Source organism: Erythrolamprus reginae, chromosome 3, assembly GCF_031021105.1.
Source record: "Erythrolamprus reginae isolate rEryReg1 chromosome 3, rEryReg1.hap1, whole genome shotgun sequence".
In the NCBI taxonomy this organism is placed as follows: domain Eukaryota; kingdom Metazoa; phylum Chordata; class Lepidosauria; order Squamata; family Dipsadidae; genus Erythrolamprus; species Erythrolamprus reginae.
This window is the reverse complement of record NC_091952.1, coordinates 232,863,753-232,885,350: the sequence shown is the minus strand read 5'-3', so window position 1 is coordinate 232,885,350 and position 21,598 is coordinate 232,863,753. Positions and strand designations below refer to the sequence as shown.

Genomic DNA, 21,598 nt, shown 5'->3' with positions numbered 1-21,598 from the left:
TGTGTTATTTGAGTGTTTCCTTTATTTTTTGAGAAGTATATTTCTTTTTTGTTACAGCAAATCTACATCTGCAGTAATATATTTAGACACTTTAATAACTGTGACATTAGATTTAGCGCCACTAAATGTGATGTTAGGCTTATGCTCTAACAAGATAAAAGCTAGATAAAACTTATCTGATTTTCCTGTCTTGTATTTCTAGGGAGAGACGAGAGATTGAGGGTGTTTTTTTATAATATGTGCAGTGCACAAAACATGTTGGGTGGTTTTTCTCAAGTTTGAATTGTGGTGATAAGTTTTTTCTGAAAAAAGAAAATTTAACTAATCTACCACTGAGAACTGCTGTAGGTAAAACATCATGTTGGGTTCTAAAAAAGGATTGCTGCTGAGTAGGGGATAGAAGTGTGGCTGAAAATCTACATGATTTCCATCTAGGGCATTTTAAATGCTCATTGATATGATATAAACTAAGTTCATTCAATTGTTTAGTGTTAAATAATCTGGCTTTGACCATTTTACAGGTTATTTTATATTCTAAAGACAATAGCAGGCTAAGAGAAATGCCAAAAAGGGCACATTTTTTTTGAAGACTAGTAGATACCAAGAGCTTTGAAACTGATCTTTAAACTTTAGAAGGATCAATCCTGCTGCGTGGAAATAGCATTTGAGCCAAAAATTAAATATGAGCAGCCATGCCTTTACCTCTACTTTCAGTGATTTTTTTTCCTACCTAAAGAATGCATTTGATACACATTTCTTATCCGTGGAAAATTGATTATATAAACCTGGTTTGGAATATTTCTGGAGATTCATAATCAGAGAATTGGCCAAAGTGTGTTTCATGGAACATCTGGATTATAAACTTTGCCTCAAATAACTGAAATGCAACAAGAATATGTTCCTGGCCTTGAAAGGACAGGAAAGAAACACTAGATTGCTCCTGAGCTCTTCAGGGTTAATTGTTTCGTGTAATCTATATGAGTTTTCCCAAAACCAAGAGCAGAGAGGACTATCACTAAATATTTCAAACTCTTAACTTGTTCTATTTCACTTCCTGAAATATCTCCTTATGTTTCTTAGGCTTTTTAACAAAGATTTCTACTAGTTTTATTTTCTCCTAATTAATTAGGTTTTTAAAAAAATAAATGTTGGAATGCTCCAAGTCTACTGATATCTACTTTTGGTATGCATGTAGTGCTTTTGGACTATATAAGATATATGATCCATCCTTCAAGTCCATAAACAAAGACACATAGTTAAATTTTCCAAGAGTCATTTTTGATCTGGTTCATATTTGAGTCATGGTCATTAGCTTCCATTGGTGGATGACAGCTTTTGAAATACTATTGGAAATAAATATCATATGACTAGATCTATATTCCTTATTCTTTGCAGAACCAAAACATTCCTTCTGTATTGTACTGTTGCTTTACACCAATACTCAGGGCCTTTAGTTGACTTTGATTTGGGATCTCAGACAATGGATTCATGTATCATTCAATAATAAATATATCATCAGGTAGTCAATAGCATTTGACAAAAATACAATATGATTATGGAGAATTGAAATCTTTATATTATAATTTTGAACAAGGGTGCTCCTGTTGATCATATTAGGCAATGCACAGTAGGAAGTTATCCAAATTTTTAGCCAGGGAAGATTGCTCAATTGAAGGAGGAAATGAATAAAGGTCTGTGTATGCTCAGGGATTTATCAATATCTATATTATGTTATGACTGAATAGTTGTCTTCCTGATACAAAATACTTTATCTTTAAAAAGTAGTCATAATGTTGTGAAATAGATATAACACAAATATAATTTTATGACATGAATATAATTTTAAAAAGTTCATAGGATATAGCACTGACTTGAGAAAAGATATTTTAAAATAATTTCAATGAATTTAAATGACTTAATTGACACTCAGTGAGTATAAATGGGTGTATTATAGAATAAAACAAGAGAAGATATACAGTGAACCCTCGATCATCGCGAGGGTTCCGTTCCAGGACCCCAAGCGATGATCGATTTTTCGCGAAGTAGCGGTGCGGAAGTAAAAACACCATCTGCGCATGTGCAGATGGTGTTTTTACTTCCACCGCCGCAGCGCGTTGCTGGGGAGCGCGCGCGCGTTGCTGGTGCCGCTCCCCAGCTGGGGAGCGGATCTGGGGTTTCCCCAAGCGCGCGCGAGTTGCTGGGGCCGCTTCCCAGCTGGGGAGCGGATCTGGGGTTTCCCCAAGCGCGCGCGAGTTGCTGGGGCCGCTTCCCAGCTGGGGAGCAGATCTGGGGTTTCCCCAAGCGCGCGCGCGCGTTGCCGGCTCCGCTTCCCAGCTGGGAAGCAAAGCTAGGCTGCCCCAAGCGCGCGCGCGTTGCTGGGGCTGCTCCCCAGCTGGGGAGCGGATCTGGGGTTTTCCCAAGCGCGCGCGCGTTGCCGGCTCCGCTTCCCAGCTGGGAAGCGAAGCTAGGCTGCCCCAAGCGCGCGTGCGTTGCTGGGGCTGCTCCCCAGCTGGGGAGCGGATCTGGGGTTTCCCCAAGCGCGCGCGCGTTGCCGGCTCCGCTTCCCAGCTGGGAAGCGAAGCTAGGCTGCCCCAAGCTCGTGCGCGCCGCCCGCACGCCCACGCTGTTGCCGGCTCCGCTTCCCAGCTGGGAAGCGGAGCTAGGCTGCCCCAAGCTCGCGCTCCAGCCCACCGCCGCTGGGGTCTTACCGGGGCAAGAGGGGGAAGACCCAGGGAAGCCTCTGCCCGGCGGGGAAACTCCACCATCTACGCATGCGTGGAAGGGCACGCATGCGCAGATGGTGGAGTTTACTTCCGGGTTGAAAACTAGCGAAATAGCCCTTTCGCGATCCTTGAGGACGCGAAACTCGAGGGTTCACTGTATATGCAGAATGTTTTACAGTGAGGAATGGTAATCATGCAATTTGTCATAAGGTCATATATTTTCTTAACTAGCTTATCAAATATTTTTCAATTCTTATTTCAACTTATTTCAGCTTAATTTTTGGTTATTTCTTCTTGAGTAATCTATATCAAATAATATATATAATTTCCCCAATTTTCATAAGTAGAATACTTGTTTTCAGTTGGATAAACATTACCAACTCTTTAACATAATCTATTCAGTAATCTTTGCAGGATTCTATCGCGGTGACTGCTAATATAACATCAATGTCTTATCTCTTTAACTCAAATAGTTATCACAATTTTAGTGACAGTTAAATGATTTATATAATATTCTATACTACATTGCTATATACAGTTTTGGTGTAGGAGAATGAGAAGTAGAGCCTGGGAGTGGATTTAAGAGAGGAATCAGTCAGAAGTCATTACAGTCCAGCTACTCTTGAATTCTGTTAATTCTTATCTAGTGCCAATTTAGTGCTGTTACCTGAATAAAAAAATAGAATAACAGAGTTGGAATGGATAATAATAATAATTTATTGGATTTGTATGCCGCCCCTCTCCGTAGACTCGGGGCGGCTAACAACAATAATAAAAACAAAATTGACAATCCAATAATAAAAAACAACTAAAAACCCCTATTATTAAACCAAACATACACATAAGCATACCATGCATAACTTGTAATGGCCTAGGGGGAAGAGCTATCTCAACTCCCCCATGCCTGGTGGTATAAATGAGTCTTGAGTAGTTTATGAAAGACAGGGAGGGTGGGGGCAGTTCTAATCTCCGGGGGGAGTTGGTTCCAGAGGGCCAGGGCCACCACAGAGAAGGCTCTTCACTTGGGGCCCGCCAAATGACATTGTTTAGTCGACGGGACCTGGAGAAGGCCAACTCTGTGGGACCTTATCGGTCGCTGGGATTCGTGCAGTAGAAGGCGGTTCCGGAGGTAATCTGGTCCATTGCCATGTAGGGCTTTAAAGGTCATGACCAACACTTTGAATTGTGACCGGAAACTGATCGGCAGCCAATTCAAGCCACGGAGTGTTGAAGAAATGTGGGCTCTCGCGGCTGCGTTCTGCACGATCTGAAGTTTCCGAACACTTTTCAAAGGTAGCCCCATGTAGAGAGCATTGCAGTAATCGAACCTCAAGGTAATGAGGGCATGAGTGACTGTGAGCAATGACTCCCTGTCCAAATAGGGCCGCAACTGGTGCACCAGGCGAACCTGGGCAAACGGCCTCCTTGCCACAGCCGAAAGATGATGTTCCAATGTCAGCTGTGGATCTAGGAGGATGCCCAAGTTGCGAACTCTCTCTGAGGGGGTCAGTAGTCCCCCCCCAGGGTAATGGATGGACAGATGGAATTGTCCTTGGGAGGCAAGACCCACAGCTACTCCGTCTTGTCTGGGTTGAGTTTGAGTTTGTTGACACCCATCCAGGCCCCAACAGCCTCCAGGCAACAGCACATCACTTCCACTGCTTCGCTGACTGGACATGGGGTGGAGATGTATAACTGGGTATCATCGGCGTATTGATGATACCGCACCCCATGCCCTTGAAGGTCTTCTAGTTCAACCCCCTCCCCAGACAGGAAACCCTCCACCACTTGGTTATCTAATCTCTTCTTAAAACTGCCAGTGTTGGAGCATTTACAATTTCTGGAGGCAAGTTGTTCCACTGATTAATTCCTGAATAGATTGTATATAGGAATAAGCAATAAATCAGCTTAATTGGAACTTAACACATTATCCTAATTCTTCCCACCAGACACTAGACAACTTCATTCCATGACGTTTCTTAGAATTTAATTGATGAGGCGATTCAAAGGAATAATTATAATAATTAGATTTGATCAAATAAATCACCAACTTATCTTAGAGAATCATCCACAAAGTAACTAATAGAAGGGCTACTGAGATTATTCAAACCCACAAAGAGACCAATTTATAAATAATTATTCAATTGCCAAATTGATTATTTTCTTCAGGTTAATTAACTTTCACTCTTAGAATAGAATAGAAGAGAATAGAAGAGAATAGAATAGAATTTTATTGGCCAAGTGTGATTGGACACACAAGGAATTTGCCTTGGTGCCTATGCTCTCAGCGTACATAAAAGAAAAAGATACATTTGTCAAGAATCATGTGGTACAACACTTAATGACTGCCATAGGGGTCAAATAACCAATGAAGAAACAATCAATATTAATACAAATCTTAGGATACAAGCAACAAGTTACAGTCATACAGTCCTAAGTGGGAGGAAAAGGATGATAGGAATGATGAGAAAAACTAGTAGAAATAGAAGTGCAGCTTTAGTAAAAAGTCTGACAGTGTTGAGGGAATTATTTGTTTAATAGAGTGATGGCATTTGGGAAAAAACTGTTCTTGTGTCTAGTTGTCTTGGTGTGCAGTGCTCTGTAGCGACGTTTTGAGGGTAGGAGTTGAAACAGTTTGTGCGCAGGATGCCACCCCGGTCACATGATTGTCAAGCCACACCTACCTGGTCACATGACCATCAAGCCACACTCACAAAATAAGCCATGCCTACAGTGTGGTAGTGAAGTTTTTGCAGCCCTTCACTGCCTAAGACTGAACCTGGGACCATAAGATTACAAAGCACATGCTTTCTCACTGAGATGTGTTTTTCCTTCCCGAATGTCCAATTAATGACTACAGTATTTTTTTTTCCACGAAAGGATATTCAGCATGGAGTCTAAGCTAAAGCTGCCTGTTGACCGGCAGACTTTTTCTTGGGAAATGCCTGCTGATGGGTGGCTGGTTAGGGCACAGCTGTGGAGCATTTGGCAAGCTGCATTGTAGTTCAATCCAGGTGCAGCGGGAGGAAAGAGACTCTTGGCATAGGAAGCCCTTTGACTCGGTTGGAGGGAAAAAAAGGTGGCTCCATCCTGAAGTAATTACATTGTTGGCATTTCACCAGCAAAGCAAACATCATTCTTTGTTCACATAGTCATGCACCCAGAGTGTGAAGTGAAGAGAAAGAAAAAGCATCCGATTCCTTTAAAGCACATCAATCGCTTGTAGCTCAGTTTCATGCTAGGTTTAAGGAAAGAAAAGGCACCTGTAAGAAAGCTTTTGTTCCACCACACCATGCTGAGAAACTCATTTTGATATAAACACAAAAGGAACAGTGAGACCCTCATCAATCCTCCCTTCTCTCCCACTCCACAATGTAACCTTTCTTCACAGGGCCGTTATTTAAAAATATGAGGTAAGATTTGAGCAAGTAAATGCTTTTTCATCCCAGAGAAATATTAACTGTGAAAAAAAATAAGTTTGGTTATTTGGTGTGACTAAAAGAAGGCAGTTTATTGTAGGGACTGGTGTATTCTTTCCTCAGGCCATAGTCCCATGTACATTTCATATTACCCGGCAGCGTGGGAGGACATAGTAAATACTGAGTGATTGGTTTTAGCTTCTGGGAATTATTAGACTTGTGTTGAAGGAATAGGAGTGGACAACCCATTCAGTGATGGGCTCCTACAGGTACAGTACAGTCAGGTATGCAAAACTGATAGAAAAAAAATGGTTTTTTTTCTTTTTTTTCTCCTTCTGGGCCTTCTGGGCTCTGGGTATGTTTTTCCTATTGAAGTAAATGAGGTTGTATGTGTATAATTTTAGAAGAGCTGTGTGTGTGTGTGTGTACATACGCATACAATTTATATAGTAGATAATGTATATTTTTATGTGCCTATGTGTAATATGTATATACACATATGGCATATATACGTAGAATTAAATAGTATATTTTGGATGTTCAGTAAGAGTAAATAGATAGGGAAATTGTATCTCTTTGAGGTGAGGAGAAGCCAGGCACCCTAACCCTAATCCAAACCCTTGATGTGAGTGACGTCAAGTTGGCCACCTTTAAGGCAGTCATATGACCTTTAAGCCACCCCTGGTCACATGATTGTCAAGCCACTCCCACATGGTCACATGGTCAGCAAGCCACACCCATCCTTCTTCTGGGCCTTCTGGGCTCTGGGTATGTTTTTCCTGTTGAAGTAAATGAGTTTGAATGTGTATAATTTTAGAAGAGCTGTGTGTGTGTTTGTGTGTACATACACTTACAATTTATATAGTAGATAATGTATATTTTTGTGTGCCTATGTGTAATATATATATACACATATGGAATATATACATAGAATTAAATAGTATATTTTGGATGTTCAGTAATAGTAAATAGATAGGGAAATTGTATCTCTTTGAGGCGAGGAGAGCCAGGTACCCTCACCCAAGCCCTTGACATGAGTGATGTCAAGTTGGTCACCTTTAAACCAGTCACACAACCTTTAAGCCATCCCTGGTCACACGGTATGCAAGCCACACCCCTACCTAGTCACATGGCTGACAAGCCACACCCATAAAATAAGCCATTCCCACAGTGTGGTAGTAAAAGATTTTGCAATCCTTCACTGCAAAACCATTGACTTTAGGCATACATTATAAGGATGATTTTGCTATTGTGCGTAGTAAATAACTATGTTTCTCAGTGACTAAGATGTGTGGTTTTCAACTCCCCAAAATCTCCAGGCAGCATAGGGAATCCTGGGAGTTGAGATCCACACATCTTAAAATCACAGTGAAATACTGATAAAGAAGGCTTAGGACTGGCTTATCTTATACGCCAGCCCTTATAAGACACCAAATTCTCCTCTATGGCATTAGTTGTAGGCAGCCTTTTGTGTAAGAACATTGCTGGCTCTTAGCCGTCCCATAGGTTGATTTTTCTCCTTTTCAGATTTGTTTCGTTTAACAAAAAATTATTAAATGGAAACTATTATGCAATAAAATAACAATGGTACATAAAGCTTATTTTATTTGATTTGTATAGCTGCCCATTTCAAACCAGTGACAAATACAAATGGGACAAATACCCATTTACTTTTCGATTATGCATAGGTATTAACAAATTATTATTATTATTATTATTATTATTATTATTATTATTATTATTATTATTAATTATTTATTAGATTTGTATGCCGCCCCTCTCCATAGACTGCCACATTGATTTTACATAAATACAGTAGTAACAATCTCTCAATCTGAATTAACCGTTTAGAGTTTTAAGTACCATAGGTACAGTGTTCCCCCGAAAATAAGACCCTGTCTTATATTTTTTTGAACTCTGAAATAAGCGCTTGGCATTCAAAAGCCGGATTGGGCTTATTATCAGGAGATGTCTTATTTTGGGGACAACAAGGTAATATCAAAATGAAAGGCCTAGAAATTCCACAATTCTTTTAAATGTTGATCCTATATTTGATCCTTATTTGATATAGGATTTTAAAAAATAGGTTTGCTATCTACAAAATAATCTTCTCCATCAAGGTATACTGGGGAGTCAGAGAAACATGAAAAAAGCTGGCTTTTCAACTTTCCCCCACATAAAGATGAAAGAGTATGTGTAAGCAATGTAATCATCATCCTTTTGTGTTAATAATATATTTTGGGTTTTTTGATGTAGATACAGGGATAAAATGCTCCCAATTCGGGCGTGCCTGCCAATCTTCGGAGAATTGGTAGCAATCGCAGCACGAGGTTTTTCCCACCTGCCCCGACACCACCATTTGGATTCTTTTACCCTCTGCATATGCACAGAGCGCTTTGTGAATGCGCAGAGGTTAAAAAAAAATGGCAGCATCTCTCTCTTTGTGTGTGTGTGTGTGTGTGAAGCCTTGCACTGCAATATCTACTGACTCTCTGACGACCGGCACACATGCCCAAACCGTGAGCATTTCATCCCTGTCTGTATTTATTTAATTTATTTATTTATTAGATTTATATGCCGCCCCTCTCCGTAGACTCAGGGCGGCTCACAACATACAATAAAACAATTCACAACAAATCTAATAAATTTAAAAAAACAACAACACATTATTAAACCAGACATACACATACCATACATAAATTGTATAGGCCCGGGGGAGGGGGGAATGCCTCAATTCCCCCATGCCTGATGGCAGAGGTGAGTTTTAAGGAGTTTACGGAAGGCAAGGCGGGTGGGGGCAGTTCTAATCTCCGGGAGGAGCTGGTTCCAGAGAGCCGGGGCCGCCACAGAGAAGGCTCTTCCCCTGGGACCCGCCAGATGACATTGTTTAATCGACGGGACCCGGAGAAGGCCAACTCTGTGGGACCTAATCGGTCGCTGGGATTCGTGCGGCAGAAGGCCGTCCCGGAGATATTCTGGTCCGATGCCATGAAGGGCTTTATAGGTCATAACCAACACTTTGAATTGTGACCGGAAATTGATCGGCAACCAATGCAGACTGCGGAGTGTTGGAGTGACATGGGCATACCTGGGGAAGCCCATGATTGCTCTCGCAGCTGCATTCTGCACGATCTGAAGTTTCCAAACACTTTTCAAAGGTAGCCCCATGTAGAGAGCATTACAGTAGTAATGTATTGTATTGCAGTCTCTGAGAGTTTCAGGTTTATTTATTTATTTATTTTGTCCAGTATGAATAGGTAATATACAAAGATATAACAATGTTTATATACATGATACTAGTAAGAGAGAAACATTAGAACAAGGGATGGAAGGCACACTGGTGCACTTATGCATTTAGATTCTTATATACAGTAACTTTAAGTGCAGGTTCTGCAAGTACTAGCTGAGTTTGCACACAATTCTTTTTTTGATATGTAAAAAATACAAGAAGCATTTAAGTGAGAAACTTTGATTCATACACAGTTAGAAGATGGATATAATTGAATAGGTATAGGAGTTATGAGTTACACCACTTTCATAATTAGTGTATATGTTTACTTAGAAATAAATTCATTGAATTAATTGCAATTAATTTTCAAGATGTCCATATCTCTCATGTGATGATTGCTCCGGTATCTTCAGCCTGAGATGATGGGATTCACAGGTGACCTCCTACATGTTTGGAAGTAGCCCTAGGGTTTTTCCAAAAGTTGACTCCAACTTCTGCCATTGTAACATGCCATTTAATAGGAGGTAAAAAAATGTGAAATACATGTTAAGCCATCAGATAAACTGTGTTTAGCATGCAGGTCATTAACTTTGAAGTATTCCACTTGGAGTCTGCAAAACATTCTCAGTTTAAAGAGCTTGCAAACTTCAAGTTTAGTTTAACTATAGTTTTACGACAATTATCAGGCCAGTCACATTTTTAAGTTCTCCTGCTTCCACGCCTGTCATGTAGAAATGAAACCGAGAAGCTTCTGTTCAGATTCTGCTATTGATTTCTGCATCAAGTTGCTGTTGAGGTCTAGAAGACTGCCAGGAAAAGTAAACTGGCTAACCTTGTCACTGGAAGAAATGCCACAATTGGTTAAAGATTTGCCGTAGGTTATTACTGCAGATCTCAATATCATATTCATTTTCTGTTTTGCAGTTTTGCTAAAGAATGCAAAAAAGGAAGAAGAGAAGTCGTTCAGAGACTGCGCAGATGCATACCAAGCTGGTTTTAATAAAAGCGGTGTCTACACAATTTATGTTACTAACATATCAGAACCTAAGAAGGTAAAGAAAAGTATGTGTTTCTTTTTAAACATTTAATCCATTCAAATACATGTTGTGCAAAAGTCAGGCAACTAGAATTGGCCTTTGGTAAATGCCACTCTGTTTTTCATTTCATGACTTTCTCCATAGTTCCTTTTTTTGCGCCATGTCTTGGAAAATCTGGGAAAAGCAGATGGGTGGAACTGTAGGGCTCTTGTATCTTGGAAGAAGATTAAATTAACAGAGTTGGAAGGGACTTTATAGGTCATCTAGTCCAACTCCACTCATGCAGGAGACCTTACATCATTTCCAACAAATGGCAATCTAATCTTTTCTTTAAAATCTCAAATGTTGAAGTTTCCACAACTTCCAAAGGCAAACTGTTCCACTGGTTGATTGTTTTCACTGTTAGAAAGTTCCTCCTTATTTCCAGGTTGAATGTCCCCTTGTTCAGTTTCTATCCATTACCCCTTGCCTGGCCGTCAGGTGCTTTAGAAAATAGCTTGATCCCCTCCTCTCTGTGGCAGTTCTTGAAATATTGGAACACTGCTATCATGTCTCCACTGATCCTTCTCTTCACTAAACTAGTCATACCCAATTCCTTTAACTTCATACGTTTTAGTTTGCAGTTCCCTAATCATCTTGGTTGCTCTCCTCTACACTTTTTCTAGAGTCTCTTATGGAAAAAGACTTGAAGATGATTCAAAAGTCATATGTGTAGTTGCTGTAGTTTTTATAGAAAAATGCAGCCTACCATCAGCCTTTTTGTTGGCACCCAAAAGGGGAAAGCCTATTTTTAAAGATTTGCATTTGGGATTTTAAGAATCAAGACTTAAAAGTTACTGTATTTTTGGAGTGTAAGACATGCCTTTTTCCTCCCTCAAAGAGGCTGAAAATTTGAGTGGGTCTTATACTCTGAATGTAGCTTTTTTAAAGATTCTTTTTCTAGTAGGTACTAACGATATTCCCGGTTTCCTACTCTCTCTGAAGAAGGTTTTTTCCAGCCCTAAATCTTTGCAGGCTTGTTTTCATTCCTACTCCCTCTGAAAAACCCTTTTCAGCCTTAACCAGGGGATAAAATAAAGTGCTGTAGCTGAACAGAGTAAGGATGCTAGCCAGATGAATACCTGGTAGGTAGATTTGTCCCCTTATTTTCCTCCCCCAAAACTAAGGTGCGACTTATACTCTGAAAAATACCATAAACTACAAAGTCCCAAAGATACTAAAGGCACCTTTAAAAAAAACCCCTCCCTAAATGTTCTGTCTGGGTCACTCCAGAAGCCAATACCAACCCAAAAAGAGAATCCAGACACACTGGTAAAAGGCAAAGGCACTTTATATAATTCAAGGAAAACACAGATAACAGAAAATGTCCTTACAAACAGGAAAAACGCTGGAACTTCAAATATATGCACGAAGGGAATAGTCTATGAAGCAATACCAGATTCTTGCTGCCAAGACGAAGCTGTAGATAGCAAACAGACGCCTCCCACGAGTCTTCCAGACTGCTAGGTCACAAGCCAAAATCAGAGACGCTGAGAATCAAAACAGGTCACTGCAACTCCAATTGATAACACTCCACATGGCTTCAAGGCCTTGCCTGCCTTTTAAACCCTGCTGATGAGGACCACACCCAAACCCAGCTGTTTCTAATTCAATGGTGAAAATATTTCTTTAACTGCTCCTTTCGTTGCTCTGAACATCTCTGTCTCATGTCAATGATAGCTTGTGCCTCATCCCCTAATGACTCCAAGCTACTGGCTGGGGAGACCCCGGGGGCTCTCATGCTGTTCTCCTTCATCCCATTCCTGACTCTCCTCTCCCCCGTCCGACTGTTCAGCCCTCTCCTCTGCACTGTCATCCTCCTCCGGGCATGGAGCCAGCAGAGATACAGCTGGTCCCTGAGCAGCCACAGGCTGAATCACAACACTAAATGTCATATGAGTTACAGAAGTATAGAGAGGCTGGGTTAAGAAAATGTAGCTTTTCACTCTGCCTCAAGTCTTTAGGATAAATTTGGCCTTGTATTCCATCTATTTATCTTTTTGGCAGCAAAGAAATCTCAAGTACATTTACGATAGGCTTTTTAAGTCCTTGTTTACGTTAATCAAATGCCATATTGGAGGAAAAAACCCTCCATGTTCAGGGTTTGCTATAAGCTCTGCACATTGGAGTTCAGTTATGCACTTTGTTTCCTATACAGAAGAGTTTTCTATGTAAGAAAAAGCAAACAAATCATAAAGTGGACTAAAAGAAACTCTCTGGAGACTAGGATAAAGAATGATTTCTTCCAGAGTTATTATTCTTTACTACTCCAGCAATCCAACCAATACTCATTGGACTGGAGTCTTACCATGATGTTAAGTGAAGCGTGCAGAGCAACGACTCATGTAAAAACACTAAAATATTCAGTATAATTTGATCTTCAATAGCACAAGATGTTCTCTCTTTTAAAGGACTAGAGCAAACTTCTCTATCAATTCAGGGGGACTCGATACATCAGAACCCCTTGGGTTGTACTGATTCAAGTTGTTGTCAGCAGGGCTTCCACTTCTTTACAAATGAAGTACCATATTTTGGGGGATATAAGACACACCTCTTTCCTCCCTAAAAGAAACTGAAAATGTGGGTGTGTCTTACACTCTGGATGTAGCTTTTCCAAAGCTTTTTCCCCCAGTCCAACAAGGCACTAACAATCTTCCCAGCTTGCAAGCTATTTCATTGCTTTCTAGACCTAACTATTTGCAGGCTTTTTTTTCATTGCTACTTGCTCCAAATAAGTTTTTCCCCCAGGCCTAACAAGATGCTAATGATCTTCTTAGCTCTTCCTGGCTTGCAGGCTTTTCATTGTTACTCTGTCCAAATAATGTTTTTTTTCCAGCCATAAGTCTTTGCAAGCTTTTTTTTTCATTGCTACTCGATCTGAATAAGGTTTTTTTTAAAGGTTTTTCCCTAACCAGGAGATAAAATAATGTGCTGAAGCTGCTCAGACTAAGGATGCTAACCAGATGAATACCTGGTAGGCAGACACCCCCCCTCCAAAAAACAACCCCTCTAAGGTGTGTCTTATACTCTGGTACATCCTATACTACGAAAAATATAGTACTTCAAGTCTTAGGGCAAGATGACCACCGTATCTCATTACTATTAAATAAAATTGCTCCTTTTTCAGGTTTCTGTTCAGGGGTATCAAATTCAACTTGATGTCATGTTGTTGTCACCTGATGTATTAAAATCTTTCTCCCCCAGTGCTAAATGGGGGTGGGGGTGGCCAGCACATGATGAATCTGGCCCATAGGCCACGAGTTTGATACCTCTGTTTCTGGACACGTGGTGGTTTTTTTGAAGGGCCACCTAAAACCTCACTCTTAGGGAATCAACTTCTTAATGCAGCTACAATTTCCCTCCCCCTCAAGTTGGCAGAGAAATTTGAAAACCAGAGGAGCTGCTTTAATCAAAACCTGTGGAAGGAGAAAGTTTCCATCTACCATCTTACCAATTTTGATCCTACCCTGTGTATGTTCCTTGTCCTGAGAACTTCCTCCCACAGTGCCTGTAATCCTTCCTCCTCATAATTTGATAAACATGCCCAGTTGAAAGAGTCAACCCATTGTCAAAACAGAAAAAAACAGAACAATGTGAAATTCTGCCTGTTTCTTTATGTGTCTCGATGTGTGTGTTCAGATTTCAACCTCAAAATATGCTAAAAGGTGTTTAATGGCTGACTGCCTTGACCTTGTCTGGGATGGGAGCCAGTTAAGGACATTTGTTGGCTTGAACGATGGAAAGCTAATGTTTATAATCGCCCAGCCACTCCTGTTACTGTGGCAGGTGTTGCTATCCAATCCATTGCTATAGAGATGGACAGACCACACAATGAACAATTTAGTGGTGTAAATGTCACTGTCATTGTGCATTTTTTTTCTTTCCTTGTAATACCTTTAGTATTCAAAATGCAAAACCTATAAGCTTATGTAGGAAAGGATTTTTTAAAAAACAAAATAGTTCTGTATATCTTCCATTCTACTTTCCTATCCCTGTTTGTCATGAAAAAGGCAAGTATACAAAATGCAATGCCTATTTCCCTTTTTGAATAGAATAGAATAGAATTTTTATTGGCCAAGTGTGATTGGACACACAAGGAATTTGTCTTGGTGCATATGCTCTCGGAGTACATAAAATAAAATATACATTTGTCAAGAATCATATGGTACAACACTTAATGATTGTCATAGGGGTCAAATAAGCAATGAAGAAGCAATATTAATAAAAATCTTAGGATATAAGCAACAAGTTACAGTCATACAGTCAACATGGGAGGAAATGGGTGAAAGGAATGATGAGAAAAACTAGTAGAATAGAAGTGCAGATTTAGTAGGAAGTCTGACAGTGTTGAGGGAATTATTTGTTTAGTAGAGTGATGGCGTTCGGAAAAAAACTGTTCTTGTGTCTAGTTGTCTTGGTGTGCAGTGCTCTGTAGCGACGTTTTGAGGGTAGGAGTTGAAACAATTTGTGTCCAGGATGTGAGGGGTCAGTAAATATTTTCCCCGCCCTCTTTTTGACTCGTGCAGTATACAGGTCCTCAATGGAAGGCAGGTTGGCAGCAATGGTTTTTTCTGCAGTTCTGATTATCCTCTGAAGTCTGTGTCAATCCTGTTGGGTTGCAGCACCAAACCAGACAGTTATAGAGGTGCAGATGACAGACTCAATGATTCCTCTGTAGAACTGTATCAGCAGCTCCTTGGGCAGTTTGAGCTTCCTGAGCTGGTGCAGAAAGAACATTCTTTGTTGTGCTTTTTTGATGATGTTTTTGATGTTAGGTGACCATTTTAGGTCTTGAGATATGATAGAACCTAGAAATTTGAAGGTCTCTACTATTGATACTGTGTTGTCTAGTATTGTGAGAGGTGGAAGGGTGGAAGGGTTTCTCTTAAAGTTTACCACCTTTTCTACGGTTTTGAGTGTGTTCAGTTCTAGATTGCTCTGGTCACACCACAAGGATAGTTGTTCAACTTCCCGTCTGTATGCGGATTCATTGAAACATACACTTTTTCCATAGAGTATAAAGATTTCATATTTGAAAAAGAAAAACATGCTTAAAAGACTGACCTTTGTATTCTGTTGAAGCTTGATAATGCTTGAAAATTACTTGAAAATGCCTGCAATAAATCCTAGACTAATGAAGCTCCAGGCAGTAGATAAATGTTAGAACTCAAATGCCATAATGGAAGGAAGCCCTGAGCCAAACTGTTTCTCCCCTTGGATTTTTCTCCTTTCTTTCTGAAATAAAGTTCACAGTTTTGGAGCACTATATAAAAGACAATCAGCAGTCTTTGGCTGTGTGTGCAAGTATCAAAGACACACAATAGAATCAAAGGGATGGAAACAACCAAGCAACCGTGGTATGAACCATTCAGCTTCAGGCAAAAGGCTTCACATAGATTCAGCAAATGATATAATAGCTTGGTTTGAAGGAAACCATTCAAAGGAACCGGGTAATGGCAACACTTACACTACCAGCAAATGCATAAATTTGATTCCCTTTTATGATCCTGCATGAAAATAGATAATACTGAATTTTAATGAATTGATATGAGGTTTTAAACCTATTGTTAGCCCAACCACAGAGTATAGTCTTTTCTTACATGATCACAATGAGAGTACTCTGGCACACTTTCAGCTCAATTATAAGCATTCAAATGTACATGCATTTGAAAGGAACATTTACAATTTAACCAAACCATTGATTTGGAAAATACACAGCAGAAACTGAAGCAGCATTGAACAGCAGGGGATTGGAGGTATTGACCATGGTACTGATGGTACCTAATACATATTTTTATATATTAATCAGAATACTCTAATGAATGCAAATTGGTCAGTTTTATATTTTGGAAGACCTACTGAATAGGAATCACCATGAAGTGAAAATTGCTGCCAAACCCAACATTTAATAATTTCATAATCATCTTCTAAGGCAATCACACTGTAAAATGTTCTTATAATAAAACAAATGTGAAGGAAACAAAAGATACATAACATAGCTAGACCCTTGTAATTAAGGAAAGATCACAGAGCACCAATTAATATGAAAAAAAACCCCATATGCCACAAATAATACATAAAAGAGACATATCAAATCCATGGGATTTAAAACTTATGTTAGAGACAATCAAATTAGGTTACTGCACAAAACACACCATATTTATCATTTTTTTCTGTTCATGTTAAGCAGTTAAGTATTTTTAGTTATTTGCAAGATTTTTGTGATATGATTTCATATGGCTTTTAAAAATTTGAAATCACAAACTATCATTAAAATAAAAATATAAAGTAAACAAATAGTAGTAAACCTGGCTAATGGTAACAACAACTTCCCGAAACTATTCAAAAGGTTGTTTCCTGAATGTTAACAGAGGAATAGACATACAGTACTTCATACTAACATCAGTGGGACAGTGATAGGCAAAGGTGAATGTTTGGCTCTTCTCCTGCCTTAGCTTCATGAGGAACAAGGATGCAGAATGTGGCTTCACACTGGAATGTGAAGGATGGGCAGATTCTACCCAAACAAGATGCTTCAAAGATAACTAGGCTTCAAGTCATGAAGGACTTTACAATGAATAACCAGATCTTGGAAATGTATTCAAAACACATGGATGATGACTGCAGAAATACAGGAAAAAATGTGACTGCTGAATTGACTAACCTGTCAGCAGATAGGCCATAGTATTCTGTAGTTCTGAATATTCAAAGGCAACCCCATCAGAAATCCACTGTAATGGTAGGGTTGTTCTGACCCAACTCCCCAAACACGATAAAACCAATGTAGTTAACTCAAAGATTCCTTGAATTAGGTGTGTTGCCAGCCCCAGAAAAAAGTTTATATCTCACCAAAGGCTAACAAGTCCATTCATCCTTCTGTCCGTCCACCTGTCTGTCAGATGAATTACTGTCTGCCACATCTATTCATCTCTTCCCCCTGCCTTTTATCCCAAGAGATAGGGTGGGGCTTCACTACCAGCAGTGACTCTTCCTTCCCTAGGATCAGCCCACAGATTTCCACTGCTCTCCTCTCCTTTGCCTTCTGCACAATTACACGTTAGGCACTGGATCCAGCTGTTTCTCCTTTTCCCCATCAGCCACCTTCAGACCTGAAGGCTGTTGACTCTACATCTGAGGGCTGATCGGTGGCCCAGGTGTGCTCTCTCTCTCTCTCCTGGCTCCCTCTTCCTACTCAGAACTCTCAGGTTGCCTTGATGTTGATCCTGATTCCCATGCCTCCTCCTCTTCTGATTTGGCTCCCCAAGTTTTGAGGAAGGAATTTCAGGACCCACTGTTTTGTCCTTCTCTTTAACAACTTACACAAGCCAACTGGGTGAGGTTTGGGATCAAGTATCATCCATTAGTAGATAATACTCAATATTATATTTGGACCTCAAACCAATCAGGATTTAAGGTACTGAGGTTTTGTCCAAGTATCTGAAGACTATGGGGCCCTGAGTTGGAAGGAAGAATTTCAAGCTCAGCTTTGACCAGGCCAAGTGATTCTAGGACTATGGACCTTTTTCTAGGATCAGGGTTTCTTATTTTCAGTTATGAATGAGGTTGCAGTTCTCCTTTTGGAGCTGGTGCACAATTTGGGAGTCTTCCTAGACCAGGGGCAGGCAAAGTTGGCTCTTCTATGACTTGTGGACTTCAACTCCCAGAATTCCTGAGCCAATCCCTGTCCTACCCTTACCTCACTTCCTGTCCATGAAGCATGTTACAGCTCTGGCTAATAAAGGATTGCAAATAAATGCACATTGCATAAAGATCTTCATAGCCTTTACTTGAACCAGGAAATACTTCAGACAGTCTCTCATTTAGTCACTTTAAAAAGGGACTGTTGTAATTCACTGCCCTAGAAAATAATTCAAAATACAGTGACACAGGAGTTCCCCTCCCTAGCTCCAAAACAAAACAGTGACATGTTGAGTTTATAAGTGCTAGTGGAAACTTTGGTATTCAATGAACTTTGATGCAATAGATTTTAAAATATTTAAATTGTTTGCAGAATTAATATATGAATTTCATAACTGCATAAAGTTTGATGGCATATAATAATTTTAAAAAACTGTGAATTATTCTGTTTTATTGAAATGTACAAGTTTGAAATCCAACTTCTTCTTTTTTAGTTGAGAAGAAGGGGACAGGAGTTATATATTTCTATCTTATTTAACATATTGTTGGAGTATAAGACACACCTTTTTCTCCCTAAAAGAGGCTGAAAATTCAGGTGTGTCTTATACTCTGAATGTAGCTTCCCCCCCAAAAGCTTTTCTTCCCAGCCCTAACTATGTCTCTTACCTTGTTACTCTCTGCGAATAATGTTTTCCACGCCCTAAGATTCTGCAGAGTTTTTTTCATTGCTCTACTTGCTCCGAATGTTTCTTTCCATCCCTAACTAGGTGCTAACAATGTTCCCAGCTCTTACTGGCTTGCAAACTCTTTCATTGTTACTTTTTGAAAAGAATGTTTTCCAAGCCCTCTTTGCATGTTGTTTTTCATTGCTCTACTTGCTCCGAATGTTTCTTTCCAGCCCTAACCAGATGTTAATGATTTTCCCAGCTCTTACTAGCTTTCAAGCTCTTTCATTGTTACTCTCTCTGAATAAAGTCTTTTTAAAGCCCTAAAATAATGTGATAAAATAAATCACAGGGATAAAATAATGTGCTGAAGCTGACCAGACTAAGGATACTAGCCAAATGAATATCTGGAAAGCAGATTCTTTTCCCTTATTTTCCTCCCAAAAAACTAAGGTGCGTCTTATACTCCAGTGCATCTTATACTCTGAAAAATATGGTACCTTAATTGTAACTCTCTCTGACAAATGACTTACTGATAGTAGGAAAGTGAGTGAGCAGGCTGGCTCAGGGCAAGTTAGTGCAGAGATATTCATACATTTATGTTCTTATGTCTAGGTTTTTTGCAACATGGAGACTGCAGGAGGAGGCTGGACAGTCATACAACACCGAGAAGATGGGAGCCTAGATTTCCAAAAAAGTTGGAAAGAATACAAAATGGTAAGATGGAGACATTGTTTTATCATTATTCTTAATTTGAAGCAAAACTGAACACTGTGTCAATAGCTTGTGCTGGGAACATGGCCATTAAACAATAAACCAGAAGTAACCATGCAGTTCAAGCTTATTATAGCCATCAAGACTCCTTTCTTGATTGTTTTAATATGAATCATACTTCAGAACGTTGCTTCATTTAAAATTTTTCTTCCGTTCTTCCCCTGTGGATTTAGAGATGTATGCATTGCCTTTGTCCATGGTTTCCATTCTTCTTTTCCAGAGAATGTGTCACACTGAGTAATAACAAAAATGTTAACATTGGTTGAGGTCCAAATTCCCCTATGAGAAAATAGAAAACTCTTCCACCCAGGAATTGCAGGCCTCTATGCTTCACAGGAAGCCATCTACAGATCTCTTTGCCTCTGTGAGGATGTGGGGAAAGGCAATGGTTTCCTTAATTTTTTTTATGAATAACTGAAATAAGCTTCCATGCGGGTTTAAATCCTAGTGAATTGTGAAGTGATAACTGTACTTTGTGAATAGAGTTAGGACTAAAGGTAAATTATATATAAATATAATAAGGTAATAATTTATAAGGTAAATATATGTAAGATAAGGGAAAATTGGAATCCTCTGGGAGATATACATATTTATCCTAATAATAGTAGTCAGGCAGAGCTGATACGTATCTTCTGGTGATGCTATATTAGTGTCATGGCCCACTATTTCAATGTATCGCCAACAACATAAGAGAAACCATGTGTCTGCCATCAATTCTGCATTGAAATGCTCTTAGTTTCAAACAAAGAAGAGTTGAGATTAAAACTAGCACCCTGGACAGTTCTAAATGGAACTCAAGGTGGAGATTCATAACAATATCATAGTGGCTTAACTGTAGATGTAAGGTTATTAGAGTTCATGTTTAACCATGGCATTTTAACTGGAAGTTGAAAGGAGTTTAGCAATCAGTATCTCCAACAACATCAGAGAAACCATGTGTCTGCCATCAATTCTGCATTGAAATGCTCTGACACTCTGTAGCACCTTTTATTTAATGTAATCCCCTAGATCTCTCACGGTATTTCTAGAAAACCTCTCCAAAAATATAAGAGGGAAATTATTAAGCAGAAGTAGTAAAAATAGTCTTGTTTCTGCTTTATTTTATTGCTTTATCATAGCTCCAGCTGTTATTTGAAATCTGAATCCCAGCATTACATTAAAAAGCAATTTGTAGCTCTTAGGCTTAAAAAACATTGTATTTTGAAGATGGCAGCTGAAATGTCTCAGATTCAGTTGATAGTGACCCAATAGACTTCTTATATCACAATTTTATGGGGAAATAAGTGAATTTGGGTTGGTGTTTGGGGTAATTCCATATCATGTTTTATTATTCTGAATCTATGGTTTGATCTATAAATATAGTGAATAGTATTATTTTTTTGTGTAACATGGGACAATATTTCATCTCCTCTACTCTTGTGTCCTTATCAATGTAATGAAAAAATAGTGACCCTCAATTTCCCAGAGATGCTCTTCCAGCAAATGGTGGGGATAAACTATGAAAGTTCACCATATCTCGTCATAATCTTCAAGCTAAGAAGATCTATGATGAGATAGAGCTATATTGTTGTTAGGATCATTAGAGCCACTTTTCCAGCTTAGGAGCTCCACTTTGGAGAGCTACTACCACCACTGGAACCACTTTATTTTCCACATTATCCTTAACAGTATCAGACCGTGATACTTCTCTAGGTTCTCATACTCCTTGTTCTTGATGTTTGTTTGTTTGTTTTGTTTTGTTTTATTTTATTTTATTTCATTTCATTTCATTTCATTTTTTTATTTTATTTTATTTTTTTATTTTATTTTATTTTATTTTATTTTATTTTATTTTTTATTTTATTTATTTTATTTATTTTATTTATTTTATTTATTTTATTTATTTTATTTATTTTATTTATTTTATTTATTTTATTTATTTTATTTATTTTATTTATTTTATTTATTTTATTTATTTTATTTTTTTATTTATTTTATTTTTTATTTATTTTATTTTTTTTATTATTATTTTATTTTATTTATATATTTTGTCCAATGCACAATAATACACAATGAAGGTTATACTCGAGTAAAA

The 21,598-nt window shown here is 38.9% G+C and overlaps 1 protein-coding gene across 1 annotated transcript in view; it reads left to right on the top strand.

Moving 5' to 3' along the window:
- Nucleotides 1-21,598, top strand: part of ANGPT1 (angiopoietin 1) — a 185,700-nt gene that overhangs the window by 115,773 nt on the left and 48,329 nt on the right. Inside the window, exons 5-6 of the mRNA XM_070748213.1 lie at nt 10,296-10,423; nt 19,366-19,467. Of these exons, the coding sequence (XP_070604314.1) occupies nt 10,296-10,423; nt 19,366-19,467 (230 nt within the window). The remainder of the gene's footprint in view (nt 1-10,295; nt 10,424-19,365; nt 19,468-21,598) is intronic.